At 44.4% G+C, this 15713-nt stretch overlaps 3 protein-coding genes and 1 pseudogene across 4 annotated transcripts; all 4 read left to right on the forward strand.

Moving 5' to 3' along the window:
* Positions 1–1550: 1550 nt before the first annotated feature.
* On the forward strand, positions 1551–3291 carry LOC306794609 (phenylethanolamine N-methyltransferase-like; the record flags this gene model as incomplete). The annotated part of the gene is made up of 3 exons (XM_079292730.1): positions 1551–1722; positions 1874–2084; positions 2853–3291. 3 exons carry the CDS (start codon positions 1551–1553, stop codon positions 3289–3291), a joined length of 822 nt encoding a protein of 273 aa, XP_079148856.1.
* Positions 3292–4545: 1254 nt separating this feature from the next.
* LOC306794610 (phenylethanolamine N-methyltransferase-like) lies at positions 4546–7239 on the forward strand (the record flags this gene model as incomplete). Its single annotated transcript, XM_079292731.1, has 3 exons — positions 4546–4717; positions 5822–6032; positions 6801–7239. 3 exons carry the CDS (start codon positions 4546–4548, stop codon positions 7237–7239), a joined length of 822 nt encoding a protein of 273 aa, XP_079148857.1.
* Positions 7240–8277: 1038 nt separating this feature from the next.
* LOC306794611 (phenylethanolamine N-methyltransferase-like) lies at positions 8278–10673 on the forward strand (annotated as a pseudogene). Its single transcript has 3 exons — positions 8278–8449; positions 9256–9466; positions 10235–10673. The product of its transcript is annotated as a phenylethanolamine N-methyltransferase-like (transcript).
* Positions 10674–12394: 1721 nt separating this feature from the next.
* On the forward strand, positions 12395–15121 carry LOC306794612 (phenylethanolamine N-methyltransferase-like; the record flags this gene model as incomplete). The annotated part of the gene is made up of 3 exons (XM_079292732.1): positions 12395–12566; positions 13671–13881; positions 14650–15121. 3 exons carry the CDS (start codon positions 12395–12397, stop codon positions 15086–15088), a joined length of 822 nt encoding a protein of 273 aa, XP_079148858.1. The 3' UTR covers positions 15089–15121.
* Between the last annotated feature and the right edge of the window lie 592 nt (positions 15122–15713).

A 15713-nucleotide genomic window follows, 5' to 3' on the forward strand; every position in this document is an offset into this window, starting at 1 on the left:
TGCAGATTTCCAAATCCAAAATACCTTTTGTCCCCTGGACACTGTATTGTTTTGGATGTCTGATGGGGGGGGTCACGTTTTTTGGGGCGCGTGTACTCAGGATTCTGGTACAGCTGCCAGGGATAAACGAGGTGTTAAGAGACTCCTGGGGAGAATACAGTTGACTACAACATGGCATAGATTAGTTCAGCTGTTGCGTTGGGATACGCTGGGAATAGACGGAAAATGAATTCAATCAGGGGTTGAAGCTCAACTGTTTAGTCAGCTGGCCGCTGTGGCTAGTGGTTTTAAAATATCCACAAAGTTATTTCAATTGAGCAATAAATAGGATTTGTCCCATTCCCTGGCGCAAAATAACCACACTGAACATCTACAGAGACGTGACATACGTTTGTTGACATTCTTAGTTTGGATAATTTAAAAAATACTTGTAATGTGAGTCACTAAATGGATTTGAAGAGCTGACATAACACTGTCAAGTTTGACATTAATCTGAAATGTAAACCACCAGTGTACAAACAACCGGAGTCTTTTTCTCCCCAGAAATGAGCCCTTCCTCATTTTGTGGAGGTCGATGTTAGAAAGCAGGACAAAAGTTTAAATTGTGATCCGGCATCCAATCCCAAAGAATATCAGTATTAATGGCGGGCAGTTACTGAATACAGTTACTTTGCATGGACACATAAAGGACTCTTTCATTTCTTGAATTTATTACGGTTATGGATTTAAATATCCTATAAACCTGAAGTTTAATTTGTCTCGAAAATGCGTGTATGAAGTTACACCAAGAAGTAATTACAGATCTATTGAAAAAGTGCCGTCAGTGTCTTTCCTAAAAAGATATATATTTGTTTTTTTGGCCATCATCTTGCTCTTTTTTGGTGGACTGGGTGAAACCATTTATATTTTTTAATTGTTTGACACTCAAAATAATAACAGCTTCTCTCTGCGCCATTCGACAACCTCTAATTTTGTAGTCATCTACTATCGCCTGTCAACATGAGAGACTTTTCCTCTCCCTTGCTACCCATACTGCCTCAGGACATGAGGGTGGGGGTCGATGATGTGTCTGGGGTGTTTTTTGCAAAATATATATGCTCACCATTCCCCATCTCTCTGCGCTCTGTTCAGACATCATCAAGGTAAAATGGCGACATGGAAATGGCGACAAATTAGTTTGTGTCTTTCAAACAGGGTTGCCTGAGTAGAAACTGGTCTATCGTTTGCTTGTAAAAGGCCCTTTTGAATGATTGTTGAGATATGGCGGGCCTCTGAGAGGTGGGTGGAAGACCTGAAAGTCCATTAGTGGGTCCAGTGTTGGAGGAAGCCCCCTGATCTGATGGTATCAGTACCTCAGGGCAGGGAACGAGAACAGAACAAAAGCTATTAGGCAGCAACACAGGCCCAAAAACAGGATTGCTATCTCTGCACAGGAAACTCAGAGTAGCCCAAAGCACATGAGAAAAACACTCCCAGAGGTATATAAGGCGTTTGATGGGGTAGCAGTGCACCTGAAGGCTGAACCACTAAACACGAGTGTTAGTGCAAGGATGGAAGAAAAGGGAACAGAGAAGGGAGTGGCAGCCATGGCGGCCTGCTACCAGGGATTTGATCCTGCAGCGTATCTGCAATATAACTACACTCCACCACGGGCAGATTTTGAAAGAAAGGACAGCATTGTGCCGTGGAAACTGGCATGCCTGCATAGAGCTTTCACTGAAGGTAAGGCGATGGGGTGATGGGTCATGTAGAATTAATAAACAACAAACAAACTTTCCTTTTCAGACATCTGAATAGGAGCTGAATGTTAATCAAAGTATTCTATATAAAAGATCTCCACTTGTCTTACTTATCCTCGCACTTACCTTTCCAGGCGATGTGAATGGCGAGCTGCTGGTGGACATAGGTTCGGGTCCCACCCTGTACCAGGTGATGAGTGGCTGTGAGGTTTTCAACAAGGTGCTCCTCACAGATTTCCTGGAGGTCAACAGGCAGGAGCTGAGGGGCTGGCTCCGGGACGAGGGAGGCAGCAGCCTGGACTGGACACCTTTCCTGCAGCACGTCTGTAAGCTGGAGGGACGAGGGTACGACCAGATCCCTTTTAACTCTGTTTGAAGACTTGACACAACTTTGAATATCACTTACTAAGAACACGATAGAATCCTCATGAAGAAATCATTTATATTTGTAATGTACGGTATTTCCTGCAGAAAAAAAAATCATTTTCTTTATTGTGTTTGCTGAGTAATGAGAATCTAATGTTACCTTTTCACTTGGAGTTCCTTTCTTCCCTTTGTCTTTCCTCGTGCTAAAATCAGTCGACTGCTTTCAAGGGTCACGCGTTTTATTCCGGGTCTCTCATTGCTCAGTGGGTCATCCTTGTACTGTGCGTTCTACGACAATAATAAAAGTGCAAAGTACATCTGAGGCTGATGTTTTGGACAAAGTATGACCTGATGTTGGGGCTAGATGAAAAGTCAGGGGGTCACCGAACTGATTATACAGTATTTCATTCTGAGCGTGATCCAAAAGGTTGACGACAATCCATCCAACACTTCCATTTCACTCAAAACCACATGCTAACATCACGGTAGCACTAAAGGCCTCACGAATGTCAGTAGGATGCATGAATTTGGGAACCATGAACCTTTTGTACCAATTGATCAAATACATGTATTTCACTGGATAAGTGAAAGTCAGTGGATCCCCAAAAGTACCATGAATGTCTGTGCAAAATGTTATGTTTGAATTGTAATGAAATTGATACATTACTACAGTGCAGATTAATACTGCATTATGCAAGTACACGAGCTGTTTTTATCTAATTTGGTGATTCATTGATCTTGTTTCAGGGCCTCAGCATGGACAGAGAAAGCTGCCAAGCTCCGTCAGGTCATCACGGACGTCGTCCCCGTAGACGTGCACCGGCCTCAGCCTCTGGCCCTTGATGACCTTCCTTCAGCAGGGGCCGACTGTCTCGTGTCCTGCTTCTGTCTGGAGAGCGCCAGCCCCGACTTGGCTGCCTTCAACAGGGCCCTGGGCCACATTGGGAGGCTCCTGCGGACCGGTGGCCACCTCCTGCTCATCGGAGCCCTGGGAGAGAGTTATTATTTTGGGGGCCCTGGCGTAAAGATCCCTGTGGTCCCACTGAATGAGGCCCAGGTCTGTGCAGGTTTGAAGGAGAACGGCTACACCCTGATCAGGCTGGAGGTTTACATACTGCCTCAGGACATGAGGGTGGGGGTCGATGATGTGTCTGGGGTGTTTTTTGCAAAAGCAAGAAAGGAGTAAAAGTTAAGTGGGAAGTATCCAGATGAAATTATTATTGATTAAGCAGAGGTATGTGCATGATTTAGCACAGCTGCCATTTAAAATAACATTTTGCATGTTTGCTGGGATGTTTGCTGAAATTGATAGGATGGCCCTACCTAGAACATTTTCCACCAGCCGCCACTGGGTGCGACCCTCTGTCCCGGATGCAAGCTGGCAGCGGCTAATTGGACCAGGGCTCGAGGAGACTTGAAAGGCAAACATCAACTGCCGAAACCCTGTCCGCGTCCAATCAGCCGCTGCCAGCTGATTGTATGTGACGTTCCACTACTGTGCAACAGGAATAACATGATTCAGCACGTTTCATCTAAATGTGTGTCTTGTGTCTTCATGACAGTCAGAGCATGTGAATGCAGCTCGACTGTTCATCAATATAATACTGTAACTCCGAGGTAATTATGGTTACCCAGCGATCAAAGAATAAAGAGACTTTACACACAATTTAGGTGTATTTTCCCTTTAACTCACGAGATGCAGGTAGCATGTTTTGTGAATATAATTCATACTTTGTTGGCATCTTATTCTGAAAACCGGATGTTCGTCTGAAGAAACCGGCTGTTGTCTCACGGTAATCTTTCCGCTAACTTTCAGTCCTTCACTCGCCCCCGATCTGTGCCGTTTGAATGTGTTTACGGTGAATTTCAGCATATCGGTGCACTAAAATGTAAGTGTCTGCTGAGTTGACCACGGATATCTGAGTGTCTGCTGACTTTACTGCAGCGATGGCCAGTAGTCTCCATTCCTCCACCGCTGCCAGTAAGCAACGGACTTTCAAAATTAAAAAAAACATGCTATAAAATAATTGTCGGCGATAATGAATTAATGTGTTAACGCGATAATAACGTGTTAACTTGCCCAGCACTACTAATAATACGAATGAGTTTCCAAATATATTGTGCAAAATTGTCTTCTTGGGTGCGGCCCTCTGCCCCGGATGCAAGCTGGCAGCAGCTGATCGGACGGCAGTTGATGTTTGCCCTGGTCCATTAGCCGCTGCCAACTTGCATCCGGGACAGAGGGTCACACCCAAGAAGACACCGAGGGTAAACAGAGGGAAAGCACGAACACAACACGGCACGTAACACTATCTCTGCCCAGGAAACTCAGAGTAGCCCAAAGCACATGAGAAAAACACTCCCAGAGGTATATAAGGCGTTTGATGGGGTATCAGTGCACCTGAAGGCTGAACCACTAAACACGAGTGTTAGTGCAAGGATGGAAGAAAAGGGAACAGAGAAGGGAGTGGCAGCCATGGCGGCCTGCTACCAGGGATTTGATCCTGCAGCGTATCTGCAATATAACTACACTCCACCACGGGCAGATTTTGAAAGAAAGGACAGCATTGTGCCGTGGAAACTGGCATGCCTGCATAGAGCTTTCACTGAAGGTAAGGCGACGGGGTGATGGGTCATGTAGAATTTAAAAAACAAACACTATGTCACGATCAGGCTTTGCCCTGTGTGTTCTGTGTCTTTGTGCGTTTCTTTCTGTAGCTCCTCACTCACCTAATCAGTTCATTCAGTGCACCTGTCAGTCACACTCACCTCAACAGTTCATTACGCTCACCTGCTCACTCTGGCTCCTTCACTATTTAAACCCCTGCCTCACACACACCCACTGCCAGATCATTGTTTTTGTGTTCATTCCTACACACCTGTTTTTGCTCGTCCTGGTTTCCCAGTCAGTCTGCCTTGCCGTGTCCTGCTGGATTTTCCCCCTAGTCTGTTGTCGTGTCCTTGGATTACCTGTTTTTTTTAGTTCGTGAGTAATTAAAGACCTTTTTCCCCTACTCTGACTCTCTGCGCGTGAGTCCTCATCATGCCCCGTGACACTACGCTCAATAAAAAATAGCCTCTGAAAATGTAAAACATAGTGCCTGATTAAAACCTACTATGATATTCTCTTATTTATACAATTATCTTAGATAGGTGTATAAATGCAGTAATAATAATATTACTTGAATTCCGCACCAATACTTTAACTCGTAAGAGGCAAATGTTCCAGAGGCCGGATGTTGCTCATGTTGTTTCCTTTCCTTTATTCTCACTCTCTCTTAAATCTAATAATCTGAAAATACTAAATCACTCCTTTATTCACACAGATTTAAGGTGGGTCCAAACACTGTTCATGTGTAAAGATCTTTGTTTTGTTTATTTTTAGGCTATCTGATGCTAATACCAGATACCCTTTGGAGTTTTTTAAACTTTTCTGATCCAATTTCCTCTTTGAAAGTTAACTTTCTTTGAATTCCAAGGAGTCTTTCCTAAAATCATTTTATTAATATTCTGAACATGTTGTCATACTATAACTCTTAAAGGGTAGTTCCAGATAGAACTGGCACATGTCCAGTGCTTGAGCTTTCAAACGTATACATCATCACACCTTCTAAAACACATCTAACCTTTTCAGATATGTGAATAGGAGCTGAATGTTAGTCAAGGTATTAAAAGATCTCCACTTGTCTTACTTATCCTCGCACTTACCTTTCCAGGCGATGTGAATGGCGAGCTGCTGGTGGACATAGGTTCGGGTCCCACCCTGTACCAGGTGCTGAGTGGCTGTGAGGTTTTCAACAAGGTGCTCCTCACAGATTTCCTGGAGGTCAACAGGCAGGAGCTGAGGGGCTGGCTCCGGGACGAGGGAGGCAGCAGCCTGGACTGGACACCTCTCCTGCAGCACGTCTGTAAGCTGGAGGGACGAGGGTACGACCAGATCCCTTTTAACTCTGTTTGAAGACTTGACACAACTTTGAATATCACTTACTAAGAACACGATAGAATCCTCATGAAGAAATCATTTATATTTGTAATGTACGGTATTTCCTGCAGAAAAAAAAATCATTTTCTTTATTGTGTTTGCTGAGTAATGAGAATCTAATGTTACCTTTTCACTTGGAGTTCCTTTCTTCCCTTTGTCTTTCCTCGTGCTAAAATCAGTCGACTGCTTTCAAGGGTCACGTGTTTTATTCCGGGTCTCTCATTGCTCAGTGGGTCATCCTTGTACTGTGCGTTCTACGACAATAATAAAAGTGCAAAGTACATCTGAGGCTGATGTTTTGGACAAAGTATGACCTGATGTTTGGGCTAGATGAAAAGTCAGGGGGTCACCGAACTGATTATACAGTATTTCATTCTGAGCGTGATCCAAAAGGTTGATGACAATCCATCCAACACTTCCATTTCACTCAAAACCACATGCTAACATCACGGTAGCACTAAAGGCCTCACGAATGTCAGTAGGATGCATGAATTTGGGAACCATGAACCTTTTGTACCAATTGATCAAATACATGTATTTCACTGGATAAGTGAAAGTCAGTGGATCCCCAAAAGGACCATGAATGTCTGTGCAAAATGTCATGTTTGAATTGTAATGAAATTGATACATTACTACAGTGCAGATTAATACTGCATCATGCAAGTACACAAGCTGTTTTTATCTAATTTGGTGATTCATTGATCTTGTTTCAGGGCCTCAGCATGGACAGAGAAAGCTGCCAAGCTCCGTCAGGTCATCACGGACGTCGTCCCCGTAGACGTGCACCGGCCTCAGCCTCTGGCCATTGATGACCTTCCTTCAGCAGGGGCCGACTGTCTCGTGTCCTGCTTCTGTCTGGAGAGCGCCAGCCCCGACTTGGCTGCCTTCAACAGGGCCCTGGGCCACATTGGGAGGCTCCTGCGGCCCGGTGGCCACCTCCTGCTCATCGGAGCCCTGGGAGAGAGTTATTATTTTGGGGGCCCTGGCGTAAAGATCCCTGTGGTCCCACTGAATGAGGCCCAGGTCTGTGCAGGTTTGAAGGAGAATGGCTACACCCTGATCAGGCTGGAGGTTTACATACTGCCTCAGGACATGAGGGTGGGGGTCGATGATGTGTCTGGGGTGTTTTTTGCAAAAGCAAGAAAGGAGTAAAAGTTAAGTGGGAAGTATCTGCCGCAGTAACTGCCGAAACCCTGTCCGCGTCCAATCAGCCGCTGCCAGCTGATTGTATGTGACGTTCCACTACTGTGCAACAGGAATAACATGATTCAGCACGTTTCATCTAAATGTGTGTCTTGTGTCTTCATGACAGTCAGAGCATGTGAATGCAGCTCGACTGTTCATCAATATAATACTGTAACTCCGAGGTAATTATGGTTACCCAGCGATCAAAGAATAAAGAGACTTTACACACAATTTAGGTGTATTTTCCCTTTAACTCACGAGATGCAGGTAGCATGTTTTGTGAATATAATTCATACTTTGTTGGCATCTTATTCTGAAAACCGGATGTTCGTCTGAAGAAACCGGCTGTTGTCTCACGGTAATCTTTCCGCTAACTTTCAGTCCTTCACTCGCCCCCGATCTGTGCCGTTTGAATGTGTTTACGGTGAATTTCAGCATATCGGTGCACTAAAATGTAAGTGTCTGCTGAGTTGACCACGGAGATCTGAGTGTCTGCTGACTTTACTGCAGCGATGGCCAGTAGTCTCCATTCCTCCACCGCTGCCAGTAAGCAACGGACTTTCAAAATTAAAAAAAACGTGCTATAAAATAATTGTCGGCGATAATGAATTAATGCGTTAACGCGATAATAACGCGTGAACTTGCCCAGCACTAATAATAATACGAATGAGTTTCCAAATATATTGTGCAAAATTGTCTTCTTGGGTGCGGCCCTCTGCCCCGGATGCAAGCTGGCAGCAGCTGATCGGACGGCAGTTGATGTTTGCCCTGGTCCATTAGCCGCTGCCAGCTTGCATCCGGGACAGAGGGTCACACCCAAGAAGACACCGAGGGTAAACAGAGGGAAAGCACGAACACAACACGGCACGTAACACTATCTCTGCCCAGGAAACTCAGAGTAGCCCAAAGCACATGAGAAAAACACTCCCAGAGGTATATAAGGCGTTTGATGGGGTAGCAGTGCACCTGAAGGCTGAACCACTAAACACGAGTGTTAGTGCAAGGATGGAAGAAAAGGGAACAGAGAAGGGAGTGGCAGCCATGGCGGCCTGCTACCAGGGATTTGATCCTGCAGCGTATCTGCAATATAACTACACTCCACCACGGGCAGATTTTGAAAGAAAGGACAGCATTGTGCCGTGGAAACTGGCATGACTGCATAGAGCTTTCACTGAAGGTAAGGCGAAAGCTTTCACTGCCGGATTTTCCCCCTAGTCTGTTGTCGTGTCCTTGGATTACCTGTTTTTGTTCGTGAGTAATTAAAGACCTTTTTCCCCTACTCTGACTCTCTGCGCTTGAGTCCTCATCATGCCCCATGACACTACGCTCAATAAAAAATAGCCTCTGAAAATGTGAAACATAATGCCTGATTAAAACCTACTATGATTATATTCTCTTATTTATACAATTATCTTAGATAGGTGTATAAATGCAGTAATAATAATATTACTTGAATTCCGCACCAATACTTTAACTCGTAAGAGGCAAATGTTCCAGAGGCCGGATGTTGCTCATGTTGTTTCCTTTCCTTTATTCTCACTCTCTCTTAAATCTAATAATCTGAAAATACTAAATCACTCCTTTATTCACACAGATTTAAGGTGGGTCCAAACACTGTTCATGTGTAAAGATCTTTGTTTTGTTTATTTTTAGGCTATCTGATGCTAATACCAGATACCCTTTGGAGTTTTTTAACTTTTCTGATCCAATTTCCTCTTTGAAAGTTAACTTTCTTTGAATTCCAAGGAGTCTTTCCTAAAATCATTTTATTAATATTCTGAACATGTTGTCATACTATAACTCTTAAAGGGTAGTTCCAGATAGAACTGGCACATGTCCAGTGCTTGAGCTTTCAAACGTATACATCATCACACCTTCTAAAACACATCTAACCTTTTCAGATATGTGAATAGGAGCTGAATGTTAGTCAAGGTATTAAAAGATCTCCACTTGTCTTACTTATCCTCGCACTTACCTTTCCAGGCGATGTGAATGGCGAGCTGCTGGTGGACATAGGTTCGGGTCCCACCCTGTACCAGGTGATGAGTGGCTGTGAGGTTTTCAACAAGGTGCTCCTCACAGATTTCCTGGAGGTCAACAGGCAGGAGCTGAGGGGCTGGCTCCGGGACGAGGGAGGCAGCAGCCTGGACTGGACACCTTTCCTGCAGCACGTCTGTAAGCTGGAGGGACGAGGGTACGACCAGATCCCTTTTAACTCTGTTTGAAGACTTGACACAACTTTGAATATCACTTACTAAGAACACGATAGAATCCTCATGAAGAAATCATTTATATTTGTAATGTACGGTATTTCCTGCAGAAAAAAAAATCATTTTCTTTATTGTGTTTGCTGAGTAATGAGAATCTAATGTTACCTTTTCACTTGGAGTTCCTTTCTTCCCTTTGTCTTTCCTCGTGCTAAAATCAGTCGACTGCTTTCAAGGGTCACGCGTTTTATTCCGGGTCTCTCATTGCTCAGTGGGTCATCCTTGTACTGTGCGTTCTACGACAATAATAAAAGTGCAAAGTACATCTGAGGCTGATGTTTTGGACAAAGTATGACCTGATGTTTGGGCTAGATGAAAAGTCAGGGGGTCACCGAACTGATTATACAGTATTTCATTCTGAGCGTGATCCAAAAGGTTGATGACAATCCATCCAACACTTCCATTTCACTCAAAACCACATGCTAACATCACGGTAGCACTAAAGGCCTCACGAATGTCAGTAGGATGCATGAATTTGGGAACCATGAACCTTTTGTACCAATTGATCAAATACATGTATTTCACTGGATAAGTGAAAGTCAGTGGATCCCCAAAAGGACCATGAATGTCTGTGCAAAATGTCATGTTTGAATTGTAATGAAATTGATACAGTACTACAGTGCAGATTAATACTGCATTATGCAAGTACACAAGCTGTTTTTATCTAATTTGGTGATTCATTGATCTTGTTTCAGGGCCTCAGCATGGACAGAGAAAGCTGCCAAGCTCCGTCAGGTCATCACGGACGTCGTCCCCGTAGACGTGCACCGGCCTCAGCCTCTGGCCCTTGATGACCTTCCTTCAGCAGGGGCCGACTGTCTCGTGTCCTGCTTCTGTCTGGAGAGCGCCAGCCCCGACTTGGCTGCCTTCAACAGGGCCCTGGGCCACATTGGGAGGCTCCTGCGGACCGGTGGCCACCTCCTGCTCATCGGAGCCCTGGGAGAGAGTTATTATTTTGGGGGCCCTGGCGTAAAGATCCCTGTGGTCCCACTGAATGAGGCCCAGGTCTGTGCAGGTTTGAAGGAGAACGGCTACACCCTGATCAGGCTGGAGGTTTACATACTGCCTCAGGACATGAGGGTGGGGGTCGATGATGTGTCTGGGGTGTTTTTTGCAAAAGCAAGAAAGGAGTAAAAGTTAAGTGGGAAGTATCCAGATGAAATTATTATTGATTAAGCAGAGGTATGTGCATGATTTAGCACAGCTGCCATTTAAAATAACATTTTGCATGTTTGCTGGGATGTTTGCTGAAATTGATAGGATGGCCCTACCTAGAACATTTTCCACCAGCCGCCACTGGGTGCGACCCTCTGTCCCGGATGCAAGCTGGCAGCGGCTAATTGGACCAGGGCTCGAGGAGACTTGAAAGGCAAACATCAACTGCCGAAACCCTGTCCGCGTCCAATCAGCCGCTGCCAGCTGATTGTATGTGACGTTCCACTACTGTGCAACAGGAATAACATGATTCAGCACGTTTCATCTAAATGTGTGTCTTGTGTCTTCATGACAGTCAGAGCATGTGAATGCAGCTCGACTGTTCATCAATATAATACTGTAACTCCGAGGTAATTATGGTTACCCAGCGATCAAAGAATAAAGAGACTTTACACACAATTTAGGTGTATTTTCCCTTTAACTCACGTGATGCAGGTAGCATGTTTTGTGAATATAATTCATACTTTGTTGGCATCTTATTCTGAAAACCGGATGTTCGTCTGAAGAAACCGGCTGTTGTCTCACGGTAATCTTTCCGCTAACTTTCAGTCCTTCACTCGCCCCCGATCTGTGCCGTTTGAATGTGTTTACGGTGAATTTCAGCATATCGGTGCACTAAAATGTAAGTGTCTGCTGAGTTGACCACGGATATCTGAGTGTCTGCTGACTTTACTGCAGCGATGGCCAGTAGTCTCCATTCCTCCACCGCTGCCAGTAAGCAACGGACTTTCAAAATTAAAAAAACGTGCTATAAAATAATTGTCGGCGATAATGAATTAATGCGTTAACGCGATAATAACGTGTTAACTTGCCCAGCACTACTAATAATACGAATGAGTTTCCAAATATATTGTGCAAAATTGTCTTCTTGGGTGCGGCCCTCTGCCCCGGATGCAAGCTGGCAGCAGCTGATTGGACGGCAGTTGATGTTTGCCCTGGTCCATGTAATGATAAAAAATGTTTTAACCTCATGTTATTATCGGTGAGACATATTGCTGTTTAGAAAGTTCATTTGTATGGGCGTCTGGATGTCTGAACACATTGACCTATTTGGTCTAGGACGAAGGTCACTTTTCTTTCCCAGTCGGGACAAACCGCCGACGTGGTCTTTCTCTATATCAGCTGATTCTTGTTAGACTAAACATTTCTGCCTTAGTCTCCTGTGTTTTATCTGTTCCTCTCTGCCGGCCGGTATAAATATCTTGTTTGGATTTTGTGTCTTTAGAGCATATTCACAGCTCACTGCAATACGTGGTGGTGTTTTGTGTTCTCTGTTTGCAAACATTAAATTGACTTCTTGAAACTTTGATCATTCATCGAGACTCTGTTTTTATGTTAGACACTTTGGATAAAACCAACTTCACTCCTGAACTTGTTAAGGATATATTCCACAACAATTCCACAACATCCATTAGCCGCTGCCAGCTTGCATCCGGGACAGAGGGTCACACCCAAGAAGACACCGAGGGTAAACAGAGGGAAAGCACGAACACAACACGGCACGTAACACTATCTCTGCCCAGGAAACTCAGAGTAGCCCAAAGCACATGAGAAAAACACTCCCAGAGGTATATAAGGCGTTTGATGGGGTAGCAGTGCACCTGAAGGCTGAACCACTAAACACGAGTGTTAGTGCAAGGATGGAAGAAAAGGGAACAGAGAAGGGAGTGGCAGCCATGGCGGCCTGCTACCAGGGATTTGATCCTGCAGCGTATCTGCAATATAACTACACTCCACCACGGGCAGATTTTGAAAGAAAGGACAGCATTGTGCCGTGGAAACTGGCATGCCTGCATAGAGCTTTCACTGAAGGTAAGGCGACGGGGTGATGGGTCATGTAGAATTAAAAAAACAAACACTATGTCACGATCAGGCTTTGCCCTGTGTGTTCTGTGTCTTTGTGCGTTTCTTTCTGTAGCTCCTCACTCACCTAATCAGTTCATTCAGTGCACCTGTCAGTCACACTCACCTCAACAGTTCATTACGCTCACCTGCTCACTCTGGCTCCTTCACTATTTAAACCCCTGCCTCACACACACCCACTGCCAGATCATTGTTTTTGTGTTCATTCCTACACACCTGTTTTTGCTCGTCCTGGTTTCCCAGTCAGTCTGCCTTGCCGTGTCCTGCTGGATTTTCCCCCTAGTCTGTTGTCGTGTCCTTGGATTACCTGTTTTTTTTAGTTCGTGAGTAGTTAAAGACCTTTTTCCCCTACTCTGACTCTCTGCGCGTGAGTCCTCATCATGCCCCATGACACTACGCTCAATAAAAAATAGCCTCTGAAAATGTAAAACATAATGCCTGATTAAAACCTACTATGATATTCTTTTATTTATACAATTATCTTAGATAGGTGTATAAATGCAGTAATAATAATATTACTTGAATTCCGCACCAATACTTTAACTCGTAAGAGGCAAATGTTCCAGAGGCCGGATGTTGCTCATGTTGTTTCCTTTCCTTTTATTCTCACTCTCTCTTAAATCTAATAATCTGAAAATACTAAATCACTCCTTTATTCACACAGATTTAAGGTGGGTCCAAACACTGTTCATGTGTAAAGATCTTTGTTTTGTTTATTTTTAGGCTATCTGATGCTAATACCAGATACCCTTTGGAGTTTTTTAACTTTTCTGATCCAATTTCCTCTTTGAAAGTTAACTTTCTTTGAATTCCAAGGAGTCTTTCCTAAAATCATTTTATTAATATTCTGAACATGTTGTCATACTATAGCTCTTAAAGGGTAGTTCCAGATAGAACTGGCACATGTCCAGTGCTTGAGCTTTCAAACGTATACATCATCACACCTTCTAAAACACATCTAACCTTTTCAGATATGTGAATAGGAGCTGAATGTTAGTCAAGGTATTAAAAGATCTCCACTTGTCTTACTTATCCTCGCACTTACCTTTCCAGGCGATGTGAATGGCGAGCTGCTGGTGGACATAGGTTCGGGTCCCACCCTGTACCAGGTGATGAGTGGCTGTGAGGTTTTCAACAAGGTGCTCCTCACAGATTTCCTGGAGGTCAACAGGCAGGAGCTGAGGGGCTGGCTCCGGGACGAGGGAGGCAGCAGCCTGGACTGGACACCTTTCCTGCAGCACGTCTGTAAGCTGGAGGGACGAGGGTACGACCAGATCCCTTTTAACTCTGTTTGAAGACTTGACACAACTTTGAATATCACTTACTAAGAACACGATAGAATCCTCATGAAGAAATCATTTATATTTGTAATGTACGGTATTTCCTGCAGAAAAAAAAATCATTTTCTTTATTGTGTTTGCTGAGTAATGAGAATCTAATGTTACCTTTTCACTTGGAGTTCCTTTCTTCCCTTTGTCTTTCCTCGTGCTAAAATCAGTCGACTGCTTTCAAGGGTCACGCGTTTTATTCCGGGTCTCTCATTGCTCAGTGGGTCATCCTTGTACTGTGCGTTCTACGACAATAATAAAAGTGCAAAGTACATCTGAGGCTGATGTTTTGGACAAAGTATGACCTGATGTTTGGGCTAGATGAAAAGTCAGGGGGTCACCGAACTGATTATACAGTATTTCATTCTGAGCGTGATCCAAAAGGTTGATGACAATCCATCCAACACTTCCATTTCACTCAAAACCACATGCTAACATCACGGTAGCACTAAAGGCCTCACGAATGTCAGTAGGATGCATGAATTTGGGAACCATGAACCTTTTGTACCAATTGATCAAATACATGTATTTCACTGGATAAGTGAAAGTCAGTGGATCCCCAAAAGGACCATGAATGTCTGTGCAAAATGTCATGTTTGAATTGTAATGAAATTGATACATTACTACAGTGCAGATTAATACTGCATCATGCAAGTACACGAGCTGTTTTTATCTAATTTGGTGATTCATTGATCTTGTTTCAGGGCCTCAGCATGGACAGAGAAAGCTGCCAAGCTCCGTCAGGTCATCACGGACGTCGTCCCCGTAGACGTGCACCGGCCTCAGCCTCTGGCCCTTGATGACCTTCCTTCAGCAGGGGCCGACTGTCTCGTGTCCTGCTTCTGTCTGGAGAGCGCCAGCCCCGACTTGGCTGCCTTCAACAGGGCCCTGGGCCACATTGGGAGTCTCCTGCGGCCCGGTGGCCACCTCCTGCTCATCGGAACCCTGGGAATGAATTATTATTTTGGGGGCCCTGGTGTAAAGATCCCTGCGGTCCCAGTGAATGAGGCCCAGGTCTGTGCAGGTTTGAAGGAGAACGGCTACACCCTGATCAGGCTGGAGGTTTACACAACTCCTCAGGACATGAAGTTGGGGAGCGATGATGGGTCTGGGGTGTTTTTTGCAAAAGCAAGAAAGGAGTAAAAGTTAAGTGGGAAGTATCCAGATGAAATTATTATTGATTAAGCAGAGGTATGTGCATGATTTAGCACAGCTGCCATTTAAAATAACATTTTGCATGTTTGCTGGGATGTTTGCTGAAATTGATAGGATGGCCCTACCTAGAACATTTTCCACCAGCCGCCACTGGGTGCGACCCTCTGTCCCGGATGCAAGCTGGCAGCGGCTAATTGGACCAGGGCTCGAGGAGACTTGAAAGGCAAACATCAACTGCCGAAACCCTGTCCGCGTCCAATCAGCTGCTGCCAGCTGATTGTATGTGATGTTCCACTACTGTGCAACAGGAATAACATGATTCAGCACGTTTCATCTAAATGTGTGTCTTGTGTCTTCATGACAGTCAGAGCATGTGAATGCAGCTCGACTGTTCATCAATATAATACTGTAACTCCGAGGTAATTATGGTTACCCAGCGATCAAAGAATAAAGAGACTTTACACACAATTTAGGTGTATTTTCCCTTTAACTCACGAGATGCAGGTAGCATGTTTTGTGAATATAATTCATACTTTGTTGGCATCTTATTCTGAAAACCGGATGTTCGTCTGAAGAAACCGGCTGTTGTCTCACGGTAATCTTTCCGCTAACT

Source organism: Melanostigma gelatinosum, assembly GCF_949748355.1.
Source record: "Melanostigma gelatinosum genome assembly, chromosome: 21".
Taxonomy (NCBI): Eukaryota; Metazoa; Chordata; class Actinopteri; order Perciformes; family Zoarcidae; genus Melanostigma; species Melanostigma gelatinosum.